At 39.4% G+C, this 20,066-nt stretch overlaps 1 protein-coding gene across 1 annotated transcript in view; it reads left to right on the top strand.

Moving 5' to 3' along the window:
* Positions 1 to 19,520, top strand: part of pfdn1 (prefoldin subunit 1) — a 93,335-nt gene extending 73,815 nt beyond the window's left edge. Inside the window, exon 4 of the mRNA XM_060836794.1 lies at positions 17,878 to 19,520. Within this exon, the coding sequence (XP_060692777.1) occupies positions 17,878 to 17,961 (84 nt within the window). The 3' untranslated portion in view covers positions 17,962 to 19,520. The remainder of the gene's footprint in view (positions 1 to 17,877) is intronic.
* The last annotated feature ends 546 nt before the right edge of the window (positions 19,521 to 20,066 follow it).

The raw sequence follows: 20,066 nt of genomic DNA, 5'->3' as shown, positions 1-20,066 counted from the left end.
AGATTACTTACAGTGTGGAAACAGGCCCTTCAGTCCAACAAGTCCACACCGACCCGCCGAAGCTCAACTCACCCATACCACCACATTTACCCCTTATCTAACACTAGGGCAAATTAGCATGGCCAGTTCACCTGACCCGCACATCTTTGGACTGTGGGAGGAAATCGGAGCACCCGGAGGAAACCCACGCAGATACGGGGAGAGCATGCAAACTCCACACAGTCAGTCGCCTGAGTCGGGAATTGAACCAGGGTCTCTGGCGCTGTGAGGCAACAGTGCTAGCCACTTCCTGTTTCGTTGCTATCTGAGATTTGACCGACTATGGTGGTGTCATCGTGTTTTGTCGCTATGTAAGATTTGACCTACTATGGTGGTGTCATCAGTGATCTTGTAAATAGCTTTAGTCTGACATTTGGCAATGGACTTACTGGTATACAATGGGTACAGTAGGGGGCTGAGTACGCATTCGGGGGTGGGGGTGGGGGGGGGGTGGTTGGCTCCAGTGTTGATTGTTAGTGAGGATGAAATATTGTCCCTAATCTTCACTGATTGTGGCCTGTGGATCAGGAAACTGAGGACAGTGGCGCTTAGTCCGAGGTCACTACATTTAGGAATCAGTCTCAAGGGGCTAATAGTGTTGAAGGCTGAACTGTAGTCAATGAGTAGGATTCTTACATAGCTGTCATTGGTGTCAAGATGTTCTAGAGAGGAGTGAAGGGCAGGTGATGTGGCATCTGATGTGGACCTATTGGTCTCGTAGGCAAATTGGAGTGGGTCAAGAGTAGTGGGGAGGGTGGAGTTGATTAATGCCATCACCAGCCTTTCAAAGCACTTCAGCACCACCGAAGTTAGAGCCACTGGGCGGTAGTCATTGAGACTTGGTGCATGAGCCTTCTTAGGCACAGGGATGATGTTGGCAGGGACAGTGGCCTGCTGCAAGGAGAGGTTGAAGATGTCCGAGAAGACCTCTGCCCATTGATCCTGAGTGCGTGGCCTGGTACTCCGTCTGGTCCCACCACTTTCCTTGGATTCACAGAAAGGAAAACTGATCTGACCTCCAATGAAGTGACTGTAGGGATAAGTTTGTCAGGACTAGTTGCAATAGGTGTTACTTCTCCACCGAAATTCTGCTCAAAGCGAGCATAGAAGGCGTTGAGACGATCTGGGACGGATGTGTCATCATCTGCTGATACTTACAGCTGATAGAGATTTCCATCTTCTGTCTCAACTAGATTACTACGAAGGACATATTAAATTAATTTGTTAATATGATGATCAAATACTAAGGGCCCTTTTGATAATTCTTGTTCCCAGTAAGGATTAAATTTTGTTTTTCAGTGATCTTTAATTTACGTTTGGTTTGAAATCATGGATAGAAAGCAGTAGTGGTTGAAACTTGTCATTCTGGGTACACACTTTGGAAACGATCAGAAGGTTTCAAAGAGAGTGTGGAGAAGTTTTAGTAGAATAGTCTAAATATAAGGAACTTCAGTTACTTGGATAATTTGGAGAGTAGAGAAAGTGAGGATTGCAGATGCTGGAGATCAGAGTCAAGAGTACGGTGCTGGAAAAGCACAGCAAGTCAGGCAGCATCAGAGGAGCAGGAAAATCAACGATGCGGACATAAGCCCTTCATCAGGAATTTGGAGAGTGTAAACCTTGGAGAAGAGAGGGTTTAAAGAAGTAATAAGTCTTCAGTCTCAGTAGAAGTCTAATTAGAATAAATGAAGGAACTGTCCCGTTATCTGAACACCGAAATGGAGAGGTTACCAATTTAAGATGACCCATAAATGAACCAATAGTGCCATTAATAAAAATCTTTAGATATAGTTAGTCATTAGATCTGGAATGCATAGCCTGAGAGATGCAGGTTGATTTAAACGGGGCTTTCAAAAGGACATTGGATAAGTACCGAGAGAAAAAAACATTGTAGGGCTTTTGGAAAAGGGCCGACACAGTGTGTGGCAGCTGACAATTTTATCCTACTACCTCTTGTGGCACAGTGGTAGTGTTCCAATCTCTGAGCCAGGTTCAAGTCCCACCTTCTGCATATTGTCTCGTAGCGTACCCAAACAATTTGTTTAAATAAATGCATGCCATATATACAACTTGAATTTAGACTGATCAAGGCAGTAAGATAAACAGTGAACAGGAGCAGAAGCACTGCCCAGTTTCTTCCTTCAATCCCTAAGAGCAAAGACCATTTACAGCACCATGGTTACTACTCTTGGTTATTTTTCATTCAGATGCTAGTGGGCTGAAAACATCTTTGTGGATATTGGATGAGTTCAGCATGAATCCGTGTACACTGAACTCAACTCAGCCAGTTGGGTCAACTCATACTAACTGCTTGGGCTCAAATTAAAAGTGGGAAGACACAGGAGAACATTCTCAGCCTATGGAATCATTTAATATCCAAACAAGAATCACTGCATTCAGGAGCGGCTGGGAAAAGTTTGAGGATGGAGTAAGGAAATACATTAATAAACAAAAAATGCACGAGAACCAGTTGGAAATAATGTTTAGTGACTAAGTTTTTAAAAATCTTGCATCTTAAAATGATTGAACAGGCAGATCTGACTGTGTAATTAATCAGGACAATCTTTGATGAAAATCTGGCACTAATATTTGTAAGTGAAATGCTGGAAATATTCAGGTCATATTGCATCTGTGGAGAGAGAAATAACATAAAAATAAAATGGGAAAAGTGGCCTGACCATGACTAAGAGGGAAATTAGGGATAGTGTTAGACCCAAGGAAGGGACATGCAAATTGGCCAGAAAGTGCAGCAGACCTGAGGATTTCAACAAAGGAGGACGAAGTAATTGATTAAGAGGGGGAGAATGGAAGTTTGAGATTAAGCATGCAGGAAACCTGCAAACTAATTGTAAAATCTCTATTGGTGTGTGAAGAGAAAGAGAAGTATTGAAGACAAGTGTAGGTTAGTTAGAAATGGGGCAGTTTGTAATGAAGAGCCAAGCGATGCTAGATCAATTGCATACATATTTTGGTTCTATCTTCATAAAGGAGGAAATGAATAATCCCCGGAAATGTGGGGGAACACAGGATCTAGGCTGAAGGATAAACTGAAGGAAGTCAGTATTCGTAGGGAAAAGGTGTTGGAGAAATTGCTGGTATTAAAGGCTGATAAGTTCCCAGGGTCCAATAATTCACATCCTAGAATACTTAAGGAAGTATCCTGAGAAGTAGTAGATGCATTGGTGGTCATCTTCCAAGATCCGAGAGACTCTGCAACAGTACCTATGGATTGGAGGGTATCTAATGTAACCTCTCTATTTAAGGAGGGAGATAGAGAGAAAACTGGGAATTACAGAGCCGTTAGATTGATGTTAGTAGTGTGGAAAGTGTTAGAGTCTATTATAAAAGATTTAACAGCACAATGACAGATTGGACGGAGCATGGATTTATGATGGGGAAATCACTCTTGATAAATTAACTGAAACTCATTGAGGATGTAACTAGTAGAGGGAGCCACTTCGACTTTAAGAAAGCCTATGATAAGGTCCCACAAAAAAAATTGTGAAATGAAAGCATGTGGGATAGGGAACTGTTCAACAGACAGGAAGCAAAGAGTTGGAATAAGCCATCGTTTTCTCAGTAGCAGCCAAGTGACAAGTTGGATAATGCAGGTTTCTGTGCTTGGAGTCCAGTTATTTACACTATATTAATGGTTAAATGAGGGTAATATCTCCACGTTTGCAATGACACAAATCTGGGTGGGTGGGTGAGCTGTGAGGAGGATGCAGAGATGCTTCAGTGTGATTTGGGCAAGTTGATTGAATGGGCAAATGCCTGGCCGATGTATTGTGGTAGCAAAAACAGAAAAGCAGAATGATGATAGATTGCTATGAGACATGGGTGTCTTTGTCCACCAGTCTCTGAAAGTAAGCATGCAGGTGCAGCAGGCAGTGAAGTAGCCAGCAAATGATACATTGGCTTTCAAAGTGAGAGGACTTGAGTTCAGGAGCAAGGATGTCTTGCTGCAGTTATACAAGACATTGGTAAGCCCATATCTGAAGTATTTGTGCAGTTTTGATTGTCTTGTCTTAGGAAGGCTGTTCTAGCTATGAGGAGAGTGCAATGAAGGCTAATCAGACTAATTTCTGAATGGCAGTAGATTAGATTAGATTACTTACAATGTGGAAACAGGCCCTTCGGGCCAACAAGTCCACACCGACCCGCCGAAGCGAAACCCACCCATACCCCTACATTTACCCCTTACCTAACACATGGCCAATTCACCTGACCCGCACATCTTTGGACTGTGGGAGGAAACCGGAGCACCCGGAGGAAACCCACGCAGACACGGGGAGAACGTGCAAACTCCACACAGTCAGTCGCCTGAGTCGGGAATTGAACCCGGGTCTCAGATGCTGTGAGGCAGCAGTGCTAACCACTGTGCCACCGTGCCGCCCACAATACTGATATGAAAACTGATTGTATTGGTTAGCTCTGTATTCACTGGAGTTTAGAAGACTGAGGGAGGATTTCATTGAAACCTATACAATTCTAACAGGACTAAATAGGTTAAATGTGGGAAGGGTGTACCTGATCACTGATGAATCCAGAAATAGGGGTCACAGTGGAAGGAGTAGGCCCTCTGGGACTGAGTTGGGAAAAATTTATTTACTTTGAGTAGTGATCCTGTGGTTATCTCTGCCACAGAAAGCAATTGAGACCAAAAACATTGAATGTTTTCAAGAGAGAGTTAGATATAGTTCTTGGGGCTAAAGGGGTCAAAGGATATGGGAGAAAGTGGGAACAGGATAGGGTTGGATAAACAGCCATGATCCTATCGAATGGCAGTGCAGGCTGAAAAGGCCTACATCTGCTCCTGTTCTCTGAACAGAGTTAATTGAAATTAGACTGAAAGATAATCAGCCTGGAATATGAACATTGTTTCTTTCTGCCATGCTGAGCTGCTCCAGCATTTTCTGTTTTTATTTCAGATTAGTGGCATCAACAGGATTGTATTCTGTAGTAGAATTCTTAATATTTGATATCAGTTTGTATGTTGTACTGTAAATTTAGGCTTTTATTCACATATACAAGACATTTGAAAATTAGATAAACTTGTGCAGGTAAACCAGAAATTTTTAATTTGCTCAGTCTCTCTTGGTTGATAAATCATTTCCTGCTAATTGTAACTACCACCTAGGATTGAAAGCTTTAATCATGCCATGACTAAATTATTACTCAACCATTATGTAATGAATAAAATATTTTTCTAACTGAAATTCATGTTGCAAGGAACACTGCTGTGGCAGTGCCAGTATTAATAAACTAAATCAAAGTCTGGAAGGTCACGTTAAACCTATTGTGTCCTGGAGTAATTGCAGAATGAAATCACGATACAAAGAGGAACCATCATATTCAAAAGTGTAGAACTGCTATTTTTTTCTTCTTGGTGCATTTGTTAAAATCTGAATATGTAATATTCCTGGATGTACTGAATTTCAAGTCCAGTTTCATTTTCTAATATAAATTGCACAAATGTGAACTTGCTGAAGTCTAAGTTTGACTTGCAAATCATTCATGAAGTATTAACTTGGTGGCAAAATGCATTCTTTAAATTTTGCGCTTTTGATTTGCAATGATTACCATATAGTTGATATGCATGGTGAATCATCCCTGTTGGGTAGACAATTTGACAGCATAAATTTAACAATATGAACAGCAGATATAAACTGGAGATAGATTTTAATCAGATGAACATAAGTATATTGTATTGATCTGGTATCAATATTGACCAATTATTGTGGACAAAATGCCAACAGATCTCACCATCTATCTAGGTTTTACTCATCAATTGGTCACAAGTCATCAGAAAAGCATGTATGAGTCTTCAACAGGAAACAAATTCCATACATGGTTGTAGGTTGGGCTGACACCTCAGTTCCTGAGTTGTCACTAGTCACTTAAGTTGCATCAGTAAAATATTTGGGTGGGGATGTTAAGTCAGAATTGGATGCATGAGAATAAGCTGAAAATTTATACTTCAATGACTAGGTTGACAATTTCCAGTTGTATGCAGCTGCTTGCATTTTGACCACGGTTAGTTCTTTGATGTTCCTTTGATGCAAGAAAAGTTTAGTGGTAGAACTTTCATCTGCCTGATGAGTGTTGAGTCTTCATTGTTTGAAATGATTAAAAGTCACAGTAATGAACATACCTCTTTAAAGAGTCATGAAAAAATTTTAAATGATAGTTTTCTTTTTAACTGATTAATACCGTTGGAATACGATGTTTTTTTCCCCACTTAAATCAAATTGTAATTCTGATTTTGTGCTACTGTTTGCGGAATATTTCAGAATAGTTGGCCAATTCAAAAACTCACTGAAATAGCTCTGATTGAAATATATCTCAAAATAATTATTGCAAATAAAATATTATTTTGCATATCCAGCTTTGTTAGCATTTTATATTTTCATTTACCAGAAAGTATTTGATAAGTATGCAGCAATAAGCTAAAATTTAAATTTGTTGAGGCTGCTAAGAGCTTGAAAGAAAAGACCAATTCCAAGCAATTTTTTAGAACTTTATTTTGTTTTAGTTGTACTTTGTGTACATTTAATGAACCATATTCAACTGGCATTTTAATAGTAAAAACTAAACCGTGGAACTGAAAGGATTTCCTTGGATTTTAAATTTTGTTGGGGTACGCTAATGGTACTAGTTAAGTCTGAATGCACTGGGACTATCTCAGAAGGTAGTTTAGAGTTGACCACAAAGTTATACATAGGTCAGATCAGTTGAGGATGATGCATTTCCTTTCCTAAAGGACATAAGTGAAGCAGATGGGTTTCTACAACATCCAACAATAGTTTCATGTTCGTCATTACCGAACTTAGCTTTCCAGTTAATTGAATTTAAATTCCACCAACCATGCAGCTTTCCATCATGAAAACAACCCAACTCTGCCATCATTTCACTTAACTAAATTAATTGCTCTAAATAGAGCCAATTTCCTTTAAAAGTTATGAGGATTTAGAGATGTCTCTTTGTCAGAGCTGTTTCAATGATGGAAAACAGACATGGGAAATATCGTGAAACCAGGAACAAAGATAAAGAGTTGATTTAGTGAATAATAGGAGTTGGCCATCTCATCACCTGGAATGATTTTTCACAAGCTCTGGTTGTACATAATAAATAGTACTTGATAAGATTAGCACATATCTTGTAAGAAATGACCAGTTATCCTGTTTCTTGTTGTAGTTTAGAGTTCTGTGTGCTAGTTGTACTTATGGGTGTAATTATGCCCATTCTGTATCAAACATTCTTTTATAAAACTGTAGCAGCAGTACCTGTATTTCTATCTTTATTATATAAATCTGGAATAAGTCTGCCCCCTACTGATACAAGTTGGACAATTACACCAAGCAACTGATCTGGATCACTGCTAGAATTGAACAAGAACATAACTGTCTTGTGTTTCAGGTTTTACAGACTGCAGAACAAAAGCAGATTTAAATGTGTTGGAGGCAAGTTCAATTGAAGAATTTGAGGACATTTGATAGTTTCAATTTACATAATATGCAAAGGAATGGAAAAACTACAGAAGAATGGCTTTAATTTATGCTGCTCATTTGGAGAGCTGATGCAGACAGGATCATCTGAATGCTTTCCTCTTGCACCACAGCACTTCCATGATTGTGATTCCCCGAGAAACCAAAAATCTGCCTATCTCAGCCTTGCCCTCAGTGAAGGAGCATCCATTACCTTATGAGAATACCAATGATTTACAACCCTTTGAGTAAAGAAATTTATTCTCACCTCCATCTGACACCTTATTGTTCATTCACTTCACGAATCCATAATCTTTCCTTTTGGCCTATAATAGCACCTATGCTTGTATAAAGTATAAAATTAACATCCAACTATGACTAGCGATCAGAAGAATAATTTTACCAGTTATTTATACAGAAATAGATTATTCATTGGAGGTTAATAACTCATTGTTTTCATTATTTTAAAAAAGACTTGTGTGAATTGACAGCTACGTACAGGATTGAAGTCTGTAAGGCAAAGATCAAATACTCTGGATAACACAATAGTTTCAGTACTGTTGGAATGATGTAATCTTGGAGTGCAATTCTTCAGAGTTAAATAATATAGACTGCTGTGTCGTATTAACGTCCTGTAGGTTTTGTTTGCATATCTACACCAGTTAGGAAAAATCTCTAATTTGAAAATGTTATTTTAAGTTCATTACATATGGCCTTTTATGGCTGAGCCAGCATTCATTGCCCATCCCTAGTTATCCTTGAGCAGATTGTGGTGAGCTGCCTTCTTGAACCATTGCAGTCCATTTGCTGTAGGTACCTGCTTTTGGAGAGCAATTCCAGGAATTTAACTGGCGATACTGTAGGAACTGTGTGATTATATTTCCCAAGTAAGTTGGTCAGTGGCTCAATAGAACCTAAAGGTGGTGCGTTTCCATGTACCTGCTTCTCTTGTCCTTCTAGATGGTAGTGGTCATGGATTTGGAAATTGCTGCCTTAGGAGTTTTAGTGAATTTCTACATTGCATCTTATAAATGGTAAACGTTGCTGCTACTGAGCATGGGTGATTGAAAGAGTGAATATTTGTGGATGTGGTACCAACCAAAGAAGGCTGTTTTGTTCTGAATGTTGTCAAGCTTACTGAGTGTTGCTGGAGCTGTGTTATTTCCAGGCAAGTGGGGAGTGTTCCATCACACTTCCTGATCTATGCCTTAAAGATGGTGGCTAGGCTTTGAGTCAGAAGATGTTTTATTTGCTTCAGTATTCCAATGCCTTCATCCATTTCTTGATATCATGTCGAGCGATTTGGATTAACTGAAGACTAGCATCTGTGATCATAGGTTGCTCTGAAAGAGACTAAAATGAATCATCCACTCAGTACGTCTCGCCAAAGATTGTGTCAAATGTTTTTTGTGTGCAAGCTGTACATGGCTCTCCAATCATGAGGATGAGGATATGTGTGGAGCTTTCTCTTCCCATTTGAGGTGTTTAGTTGACCACCAGCATTCATGACTGGATATGTTAGGATTGCAGAGCTTAGATCTGATCAATTGGATGTGGAATTGTTGTTTTGTCATGAGCAGTTTATGCTGTTAGTATACAGGTAGTCCTGTGTTGAGCATTGATAGGTTGACACCTCATACTTACGTATGCTTGTTTCTGCTCCTGGCAACCTTCCATTTCTAATGGCACATGGACTTTTTTTTGTAATTCACAAGGAGCATGCGCATGACTGACCAGCATTTATTGTCTGTTCCTAGTTTTCCTTGAGAAGGCGGTGATTAGCTTAGGTTGACCTACAATGCCCTTAGGGAGATAATTCCAGGATTTTGACCCAGGAACTGTAAAAGAACAATGACATACTTGCTCTCTGAGGATCTTTTGGTGAATTTCTGCAGTGCATCTTGTAAATAGTACACACCGCTGCTAGTGAGCATCGGTGGTGGAGGGATTGGATGCTTGTGGATGTGGTGTCAATCAAGTGGGCTGCTTTGTCCAGTATCAAGTTCCTTGAATGTTGTTGTATTCCTGATTATGCTCCTGACTTGTGCCTTGTTGATGGTGGGGATGCTTTGGGGAGTCAGGAGGTTAAGTTACTAGATGCAGTATACCTAGCCTTTGACCTGTTCTTGTAATCACTGTTTTTGAGGCAAATCCAATTGAGTTTCTGGCCAGGATGTTGATTGGGGATTCACTGATGTCAAGGGGAGGAGATAAGATTGCGTTTTATTGGAGATGGTTATTGTCTGACCTTTATGTTGTGTGCATTTACTTGCCACTCTTCAACCCAAGACTGGTTATTGCAAAGTTGTCACTCTCACTTCACCTCTGGAATTCTGCTTTTTCAATCATGTTTGAACTGAGGCTGTAATGAGGTCCGGAACTGTTGCAGTTTAAGGAGGCAATCCATAACCGTGAATGAATACACTGTAATAACATTTACAAATTAAAGTCAAAGGCAACTAGGAATGGGCAGTAAACACTAGCCCAACCAGTGATGTGAACATCCCATGAATGAATGGAAAAAAAATCAAAACAAAACAGTTCAACTAGTAGCACAAATTGTGCTAAATAAATTCAGTCTCGTGGCCGTAATTGAGATGTTGATGCAGAATAACCTGAGATTGGACACATATTGACATTTAGAAAGGTTAAGAATCTTGGAAAGGATGGAGGAGTAGCTTTGTTAATTAAAGATAACACAATAGAGATGACCTTAATTCTGGAAGTGAGGAGATGACAGCAGTCTGAGGAGAGATGAGGAATAATAAAGACAAGAGTTCACTTGTGTGAATTCTGCAAAGGCCCCCTAACAGTAATCACTTGGTAGGATAGGGTATCAAGGAAAAAAAGAATTGGAGTTTGTCAAAAGGATACAGCAATTATCATTGGGAACTTTAACCCACATATACACTGGAAAAATCAGACGGGAAAAAATAGTCGAGATGAGGTTGCTAAATGTTTTCTGGACAAAGCATGTTATGACATCAGTTGGAGAGCAGAGTTATATGAGTCCTGATTTTGACTAACAAGTTAGAATTAATTACTGACCTCATGGTGAAAGTGCCCCTGGGTAGCAGTGACCATAATAGGATTGAATTTTATTGACAGATTGACAGAGATGTGTGGGCCCAGAACCACTATTTTGGATTTAAGCACGGGCAATTATGAAGGCATAAAGCAGAGTCAGCAAAAGAAAACTGGCAATTTAGGTTAAGGGATAGGTTATTAAAAGATGCAATGACAAATATTTCAGGGGATATTCAAGAAAGCACAGAAAAGATATATTCTAACATGTAAGAAAACTTATAAAGTACAGACCCATCATCCCTGGTTAACTAATAAAATTCAGGGATAGTGTCAGACTCAAAATAAAAGACATCACTGTGCAAAGATTGCTGATGGTCGAAGATTGGACATATATAAATCCCAGCTAAGAATGAAATAAGATTAATAAGAAAAAAAAACAAAAATATAAAAATAGATCAGAAACATTTCTGCAGATATTTAATAAAGAAAAGAGTTAACCAAGTGTTGGTCTTATTGAAACTGAGTCTGGGGAATTAGTAATGAAGAAATGGCAGATGAATTGAACAGATATTTTAGGTCAGTCTTTACAAGATAATATACAAATAGTGTCCTGGATCAGGAATTGAAAGGGTAGGAAGAACTCAAGAAAATTACAATTACTAGGGAAGTAGGACTGATCAAATCGTTGGAACTGAGCATTGACAAGTCCCTGGGTTCTAATGGATTTTGTTCTAGGGTCTCAAAATAAGTAGCTAGTGAACTTGGTGATGCTTTAATTTTAATTTACCAAAACTCATCAGATTCAGGTAAGATTCCTTTTTATTGGAAATGTAACTCCTTTATGCAAAATGGGAGTCAGACAGATGGCAGAAACTACAGGCCACTCAGCTTAACATCCGTTAGAGGGAAAATGTTAGAAGCTATTATTAAAGACATTACAACAGGATACTTGGATAAGTTCAAAGTAATCAGGCAGCCAACATGGTTTTGTCAAAAGGAGATCATGTTTGACTAGTTTCTTGGAGTTTAAGGAAGTCACTTGTGTTGTAGATAAAAGGGAAACAATGAATATATTGTATTTAGATTTCCAGAAGGCACTTGATAGGTGCTGAAAAATGTGTTGCTGGAAAAGTGCAGCAAGTCAGGCAGCATCCAAGGAGCAGGAGAATCGACATTTCAGGCATAAGCCCTTCGTCGATTCTCCTGCTCCTTGGATGCTGCCTAACCTGCGGCGCTTTTCCAGCAACGCATTTTTCAGCTCTGATCTCCAGCATCTGCAGTCCTCATTTTCTCCCGGCATTTGATAGGTGCCACATCAAAATTTTTGTAGAAAATAAAAGCGAATGGTGAAGGTGGTAACATTATTGGTATGGATAGATTTGCTGGCAAACAGGAAGCAGAGAGAAGAAACAAACGGGTCCTTTTTAGGCTGCAGAATGACCTGAGGGTCAGTATTGGGACCTCCAATCTTTACAATTTTATATAAATTATTTGGATGAAGGGACTTGAAAGTACTATCGCTAAATTTGTTGATGACATAAAGGTAGGTAGGAAAGTGAGCTGTGAAGAGGATATAAGGAATCTGCAAAGAGATATAGACAGGTTAAGTGAGTGGGCAAAGACCTGGCAGATGGAGTACAATGTGGGAAACTGTGAAATTGTTCATATTGGCAGAAAGAATAAAAAAGAAGCATGTTATCTAAATGGTGAGAGGTTACAGAGTTCTGATATACAGAGAAATTTGGGTGTTCTTGTGCATGAATTGTAGAAGGTTAGTACACAGGTATAGCATGCTATTGGGAAAGCTAATAGAATGTTTGTAATACAAAGGAAATCGAACGCAAGTAGGAGGTATGCTCCAGTTACGTAGGGTCTTGGTGAGACTGCATCTGGAGTACTGTATACAGTACTGGTCATTGTACTTATGTAAGCTGTTCCATGATGGTTCACTAGCCTAATACCTAGAATAAAGGGGTTGTCTTATGTGGAAAATTTGGAGTGACTGAATCAGTATCCTTTTGGAGTTCAGAAGAGTCACAGGTGACTTAATGAAAACATGTCAAGTTCCCCCAGGATCTTAACTTCGTGGATGAGAAAAGGATGTTTCTGTAATTGATCTATCTAAATTCGAAGAAACATATGTCATTGTTTTCAACGGGGATCTGGGAAACATGAAAAGATCTTTTGTCAATTTGACAGTCAGGCAAAATGTTGCACTGTCAATGCTACCATCAGTACCTACTCAATTAGACCAAAGTTTGAGGCAGAATTAGAGAGACCGGTCAAGACAGCAGTCCTTGAAGCGATAAATGTCAGTGAGTGATTGATTGGGCCATGCCTGTTGTACCAGGGAGGAAGAAAGATGGATTGGTACAGATCTGTGATGATTTTGAGGTGACTATTAATTGGGTATTGTGTGCTGAGCAGTATTTTAATCAATTACCTATCTGCTGTTCGAGCTAGAGGTCAGTTTTTGAACTGTAAATATGGTAGACTGTGACTTTGAGTCCAATCATGCAACCTAATTATGTCATCGGCCATTTTGGTACTAGAGTCATGGAGATGTACAGCATCGAAACCAATCCTTTGGTCCAACCCGTCCACGCTGACCGGTATCCTAACCTAATCTAGTCCCATTTGCCAGCATCCGGCCCATATCCCTCTAAACCCTTCCTATTCATGTACCCATCCAGATGCCTTTTAAATGTTGCAATTGTACCAGCCTCCACTATTTCCTCTGGCAGCTCATTCCACATATGCACGACCCTCTGTGTGATAAGGTCCTTTTTATATCTTTCCCCACTCACCCTAGACATGTGCCCCTCTAGTTCTGGACTCCCGCAAACCAGGGAAAAGATTTTGTCTAATTATGCTATCCATGCCCCTCTTGATTTTATAAATCTCTATAAGGTCACCCTTCATCTCTGACGCTCCAGGTAGAACAGCCCAGCCTACTCAACCTCTCCCTTTAGCTCAAATACTCCAACCCTGGCAACATCCTTGTAAATCTTTTCTGAACCCTTTCAAGTTTCACAACATCCTTCTGATAGGAAGGAGACCAAAATTGCACTCAATATTCCAAAACTGGCATAACCAACTTCATGTACAGCTGCAACATGACCTCCCACTTCAATACTCAATACTCTGACCGATAAAGGAAAGTATACCAAATGTGGGCGGCACGGTGGCACAGTGGTTAGCACTGCCGTCTCACAGCGCCTGAGACCCGTGTTCAATTCCCGACTCAGGCGACTGACTGTGTGGAGTTTGCACGTTCTCCCTGTGTCTGCGTGGGTTTCCTCCGGGTGCTCCGGTTTCCTCCCACAGTCCAAAGATGTGCGGGTCAGGTGAATTGGCCATGCTAAATTGCCCGTAGTGTTAGGTAAGGGGTAAATGTAGGGGTATGGGTGGGTTGCGCTTCGGCGGGTCGGTGTGGACTTGTTGGGCTGAAGGGCCTGTTTCCACACTGTAAGTAATCTAATCTAATCAAATGCTGCCTTCACTATCCTATCTACCTGAGACTCCACTTTCAAGGAGCTATGAACCTGTACTTCAAAGTCTCTGTTTAGCAACACTCCCAAGGACCTTACCATTAAGTGTATACGTCCTGCCAAGATTTGCTTTTCCAAACTACAGCACCTCACATTTATCTAAATTAAACTCCATCTGCCACTCCTCAGCCCATTGGTCCAGCTGATCAAGATCTTGTTGTAATCTGGGGTAACGTTCTTCACTGTCCACTACACCTCCAATTTTGGTGTCATCAGCAAACTTACTAACTATACCTCTTATGCTCAGACCCCAGTCATTTATATACATGATGAAAAATAGTGGACCCAACACTGATCCTTGTGGCACTCCACTGGTCACAGGCCTCTAGTCTGAAAAGCAGCCCATCACCACCACTTTCTGTCTTCTACCTTCAAGCCGGTTCTGTATCCAAATGGTTGGCTCTCCCTGTATTCCATGAGATCTAACCTTGCTAACCAGTCTTCCATGGGGAACCTTGTTGAACGCCTTACTGAAGATCACATCCATCGCTCTGCTCTCACCAATCCTCTTGGTGAGACTTAATCACCTTCTTGAGACATGATTTCCCACGTGCAAAGGCATGTTGACTAATCCTAATCAGTCCTTGCCTTTCCAAATACATGTTGTCCCTCAGGATTCCCTCCAACAACCTGCTCACCACTGATGTCAGGTTCACCAGTCTATAGTTCCCTGGGTTTTCCTTACCACCTTTCTTACATAGTGGCACCACATTAGCCAACCTCCAGTCTTCTGGCACCTCACCTGTGACTACTGATGATACAAATATCTCAGCAAGGGGCCCAACAATCACTTCCCTAGGTTCCCACAGAGTTCTTGGGTACACCTGATCAGGTCCGAGGGATTTGTCCACTTTTTTATACCTTTTAGGACATCCAGCACCACCCTAATTTCAATATGTCACCATCTATTTCCCCACATCCTATATCTTCCATATCCTTTTTCACAGTAAACACTGATGCAGAATACTTGTTTAGTATCTCCCTCATCTCCTAGGCTGCCTTGCTGATCTTTGAGGGGTCCTATTCTCCCCCTAGTTACCCTTACGTCCTTAATGTATTTTAAAAAACCCTTTGGATTATTCTTAATCCCAAAGCCGTAATGTTAGGAAAGAGCACATTGAAGGCTTGACAGGGCTAATTTGCCATTCTTGTTTCTGCTGCCTCGATTGGTGCCAGGTGATCAATCTGAAGAAGTGTCACACTGGACTCAACACGAACTCTGTCTCTCCCTCCACAGACCAGCTGAGTTTCTCCTGCATTCTGTTTGTTTGTTTGTTTCAGATTTCAAACATCAGTGTTTATCTTTTGTTGGCTGAGCTCTAATTGTATTAATTTAGTTCCATTAATTGTGTAATAAAAACCTAGTGCTGAAGTAGAGTTATGCATTTGTGTGTGATAACTGGAGTGAATTTTAAGTGAGTAAATCCCACAGGACTAAATTCTGTGGCTTTTTGCTTTGCAATTTTCTGCTTGGTTTATATCCAAATGTACAAATTAGGTGCAGAAGTAGGCCAGAATTTTAGAAATTTACTCAGATCCAGTATCCCATTATGTGGTGTTGCTATAAAAGAAAAGATCAACATCACAACTTATTTAAAAATTTTGGAGTGACAGTAACTATTTTCTCCCATGATAATCTTCATAGGCACTGGAGAGGCAGCACGATTGCTCCTTATGACCTCATAAACTGGATTTCGTAAAATATGGCTTTACTCTTCCACTTATCTGTGAGGCTATAAATTCTTTCTATTTCTGCTGTAATTCTAGAAACCTGTATAAGCAAGGGCAAGTGCATTTGGTGCTGTAACCAACAAAATTAAATGGTTAACAGAACTGCAACAGAAATTTGATGAAATTATGTCAAAACATCACTATCAGGCTGATGGTGCCGTGGTATTCAAGAGTTAACTTGCTCTGCTGACCTGCAGGAAATTGGATGTGCTGAGGCTAGAATGAGATGCCTCTGACTTGCAGATAGATTGTAAGAAATTACACTATCCTCTCCTATTATTCAGAGCCATTGACATGGCCATTTCCTTGCCATTCAGAGCAATTTACATTGTCATCTCCTACAGTTTACATTTTCATCCCCTATTCAGAAATCAATAAGAACATTGCAGTTTGAATTTGACGACTCCTCTATAGTTACAAAAAATATTCACACCAGTTCTGGCCATAAAGGGATGATTTGCATTACATTGTTTCTGGAGATGATATAGTCACTATATTGTGTCTTGAGTGGCATGTGACTGTGAGGGAGTGGCTGGGGGTTGTCTTGTGAGCATTACTGACTATGATATAAAGATTTTGTATAAAGGAAGGACTGTTTCCTTTGTTCAGGAAGCTTTGCAAGCATAGCGAAGGGTGCTAAGAGTTTCTCCAAAGCTTATATTATACTGTGCTTAATAAATTTTGCTTGTCACAGAAATTGGTGTGTTGCACTTGCATCAAGTGTGTAAGAATCTCAGAAAAGAAAACCTAACAATGCACTCCTAATCCTGCAGACCCCACTGGTCTTTTAAAGGTTTCTAGTGTGCTGGTAGATACCTCCTGCTCCATTTCAACAGACACCTGAGCATGATGTAACCATGGAAGAGGTTCAGACAGTTGGGTATTAGGAACCTCCCCCATCTTCACAGCCTGCTGCTTGGATTTGTTCATGGACATTTTAGCCAAGACTTAGCATCATCTTCATGGAATGGTGTTTAATTGGATCACTGGTTTATATTGTTTGATACTGTCTTTAGTAGAGAACTGAGCTACTGCCCATGGGAATGAGAGCTCGGGGGAATTGAGTTTAAACATACATCATTCCATGGATGCTAAGCTTAGAAAGTCAGAGTATTCCTGAAGGCCACAAGTCTTTGCTTGTACAAGTTTTGTTTTTGGAAATTAAGAGAAAACAGAAGAAATTTATCACCTTTCAAAAACGTTATAAAGCAAAGCCATTTTTACTAAGTCCAGCTTATGTGGCCACATGGGCAACCATGCTACTGCACCAGTGCCCATGAAGCTTTCCAGATCTGTACAATTTCAGAAGAACCCTGTGGGTGGATAGTTTCTAACTGTCTGATTCATAATAAATCTATTTCTGGAATATTGAATTTAGGAACTTTCCAGCATTACTGAACTGCTAAATGAACAAAACAGGAATTGGGTGTGCAGTATAAAATCAAAATTGAGCTAATGGAGCCTGAAAAAAAAACAACATAGGTATTTAGATAGCATATGACATTTTACATGAATTACCATGATAAAACAATAAGTGTACCCTTGCATAGAAAAATATAACATTACACAAGAGACTGTTGATAATATTGTATATTCTGGCTATCATTTTTGGAAAATTGGAATAAAACCCAAAACATGTTTATGTTTTTCTGTCACAAAGCTTGCCTGTTATCCATGATTATATGCCACAGGTAAATTATTCAATCAGAATGTCCATTAATAAAATTCTAGTTTTGCTCTGATAAATTGAAGTTTTATGCTATCTTTTTTTGTTTAGAAAGTAACTTTTGACAAAGTTTGTGACATATCTCGTGGTTGCTGAACTATTAATAGTTGGGCTAGTTATATTTGTACTTTAGTCAGTATAAATCTGTATCAAACGACATCTGGTTTGGTCCTGTATGCTTATGAGTGGGTAGATGAGTTTGCTTCAGTTAATCAGAATTAAAAATCAAATTATTTTGGTCTCTTTAAATACATTCATTGGAAAAGTTATATCAGGATATTGTAAAAATTAATTGTGTATTTTTATTTTTTGACAGCAACGAAAATCCTACTTAGAACGCAGTGTGAAAGATGCAGAAGACAACATCAGAGAAATGCTAATGGCCAGAAGAGGACAATAACAGTTTAGACTACTGGAAATTCGGTTTCAAAATTATACAGAAGCCACTTTTGTATTGGTGCTTATTAGGCTGGATTCTCGGAGATTGGTGTCCATGAGCCAACTCCCACCATTAACTCAAAGCCCATCATCCTTTTCCAGTGACACAATTTTGACCCAGTTTCTTTTGTGTGTCTATGCTGCCAGGTGAAATGAATTGGACCTGGTTGTAAAACAGGCGGGAATCGACTCATGGCTAGCAATCATCTAGCATCCAACTAAAATATAAATTAATATAACAGCAACTAAAATGGTACAACCTACCTGTACAAATGATCATTTTGCTTCCAAGAGCACACAATTCCTGTGACCTGTATAGTATTGTGACAGCCTTGATCTCCAAATTCAGCTGCACTTTTATTACCAAATTTCCTTCGTTCTCAAATTCATTATCTTCATCAAAAAATCAAAACTTTTTTTAATACATGTAAGCAGCTTCACTTTATTTTATGTGAGTTATATCAGCACTGAAGTTTTGGCAGCCTCAGTTGTTCAGAAAGCAGACCTGTATTTTCTAGTTTCCTAAAGTATGCACAATAGGTAAACTGATATTGAGACAGGTTTAGAATACATCATCACTGCTTCATTAATCCTAGCATCCGTTTTCACGTTTGAATATAAGATTATATAAATGTGCATTTGTGAATATGAGATGTGCTCTGACACAAACTCATTATTTGTTTTGCATATTGAGAAGAATCTGGTAAAATGGAAATAAAATATCATAATATAAAGTGCTGTTCTATTCTCTAACTTTATAAATCTTGATTATGTGCTTTTTGTTGTAATGCTAACACATGCCGTCTCCCTGAAGTCACTAAGGTGGTTTTAGCTGTGTCATTATTGTGGCCAATGGATCAGTTTTACTCCTGCCAACAGGAATTTGCAAAATTTGTCCACGTGTTTCCCATTCATTGCATTTGCCCCATGCCAATTACAAAGTGCTCCTGGTTGTAGTCAGGCAGAGCAGACAAAACCTGCACTCTTGTCCTGCCATATTTAATGGCATTGGGACCCAACGCTATGAAATAGTTAGATACACTTTTGAATAAAACTATTGATGTACTTGAAATTAATGTCCAGAGGAGGTGTAAAAGAACTTTGTGACAGCCCAATGTTGTGGTAAATTACTCACTAAGTAACTCTTGTACAAGACTCCTGAAAAATAGTTTCATACCTAGTTTTATTCATGAATTGTGGAATGAGTGCAACTGGCTTTATCTTCAGAGCATGTAAATGATACCGCATTTCATTGACATGCATGTCTTCGATTCCTTTGTAATTCCTTGCTGTTGGAAATGTACATTCTCATTTTGAATCTATTATTATACTGTAGTTTGCTCCATTAACCTTTTTATCAAGCTTTATGGAGAAGCTTAACTTTTTATTTCAGATTTAAGGAGTTCACTCAGTAGTGAATTCCCAACTAAACATCTGACGCATGCTCTGGACAAATTTACTATTTAACATTATATCTGTACAATGGCTATGTGTAATATTCAACAATGATAATTGACATTATTCCTGCTGAATAGCATTGTGTGTTTTTGACAGTGACATCAGGGCTACTTGGAGTTGTAGCTTTGCATTTTAGTAGCTCTTGGAATATGGGCATCAGCAGCAAGACTATGATTTATTGCCTTTGCTGAGTTGCTCAGAGAAGTTGGTAATGGGCTGCTTTTTGCTTGTTCAGTAGCTACAGAGAACAGCTAAGAGTCAACCACATTGGAAAAGGATTCAAATACGTGTATGTATAAAGGTTAGACTGGGTAATACTGAACTCATTTTCTCAACAATGCAACAGCTTCATGACCATTTTGTCAGCATTTTACTTCCAGAATTTTAATTCTCAAAATGCCATTGAAGAGTTTGAACCTCTAGTATACATAATATGAAAAACAATGAACTCCTTACTCCTACATCTGACCAAATAATGCAAGTTCAGGAATAAGACAAATGCACATAAAACTGCGGATGAATCTGAAATGGTGTGTGAAAATGGATCTGCTGTTTGGTGTATTTGCATCTGGGAGAAGTCCGTTGAATTGATGGTCAGCCCAATGTTTT

Source organism: Hemiscyllium ocellatum, chromosome 16, assembly GCF_020745735.1.
Source record: "Hemiscyllium ocellatum isolate sHemOce1 chromosome 16, sHemOce1.pat.X.cur, whole genome shotgun sequence".
Taxonomy (NCBI): Eukaryota; Metazoa; Chordata; class Chondrichthyes; order Orectolobiformes; family Hemiscylliidae; genus Hemiscyllium; species Hemiscyllium ocellatum.
Note: the sequence above shows the minus strand (reverse complement) of the source record. Positions and strands in the feature narration are given on the sequence as shown.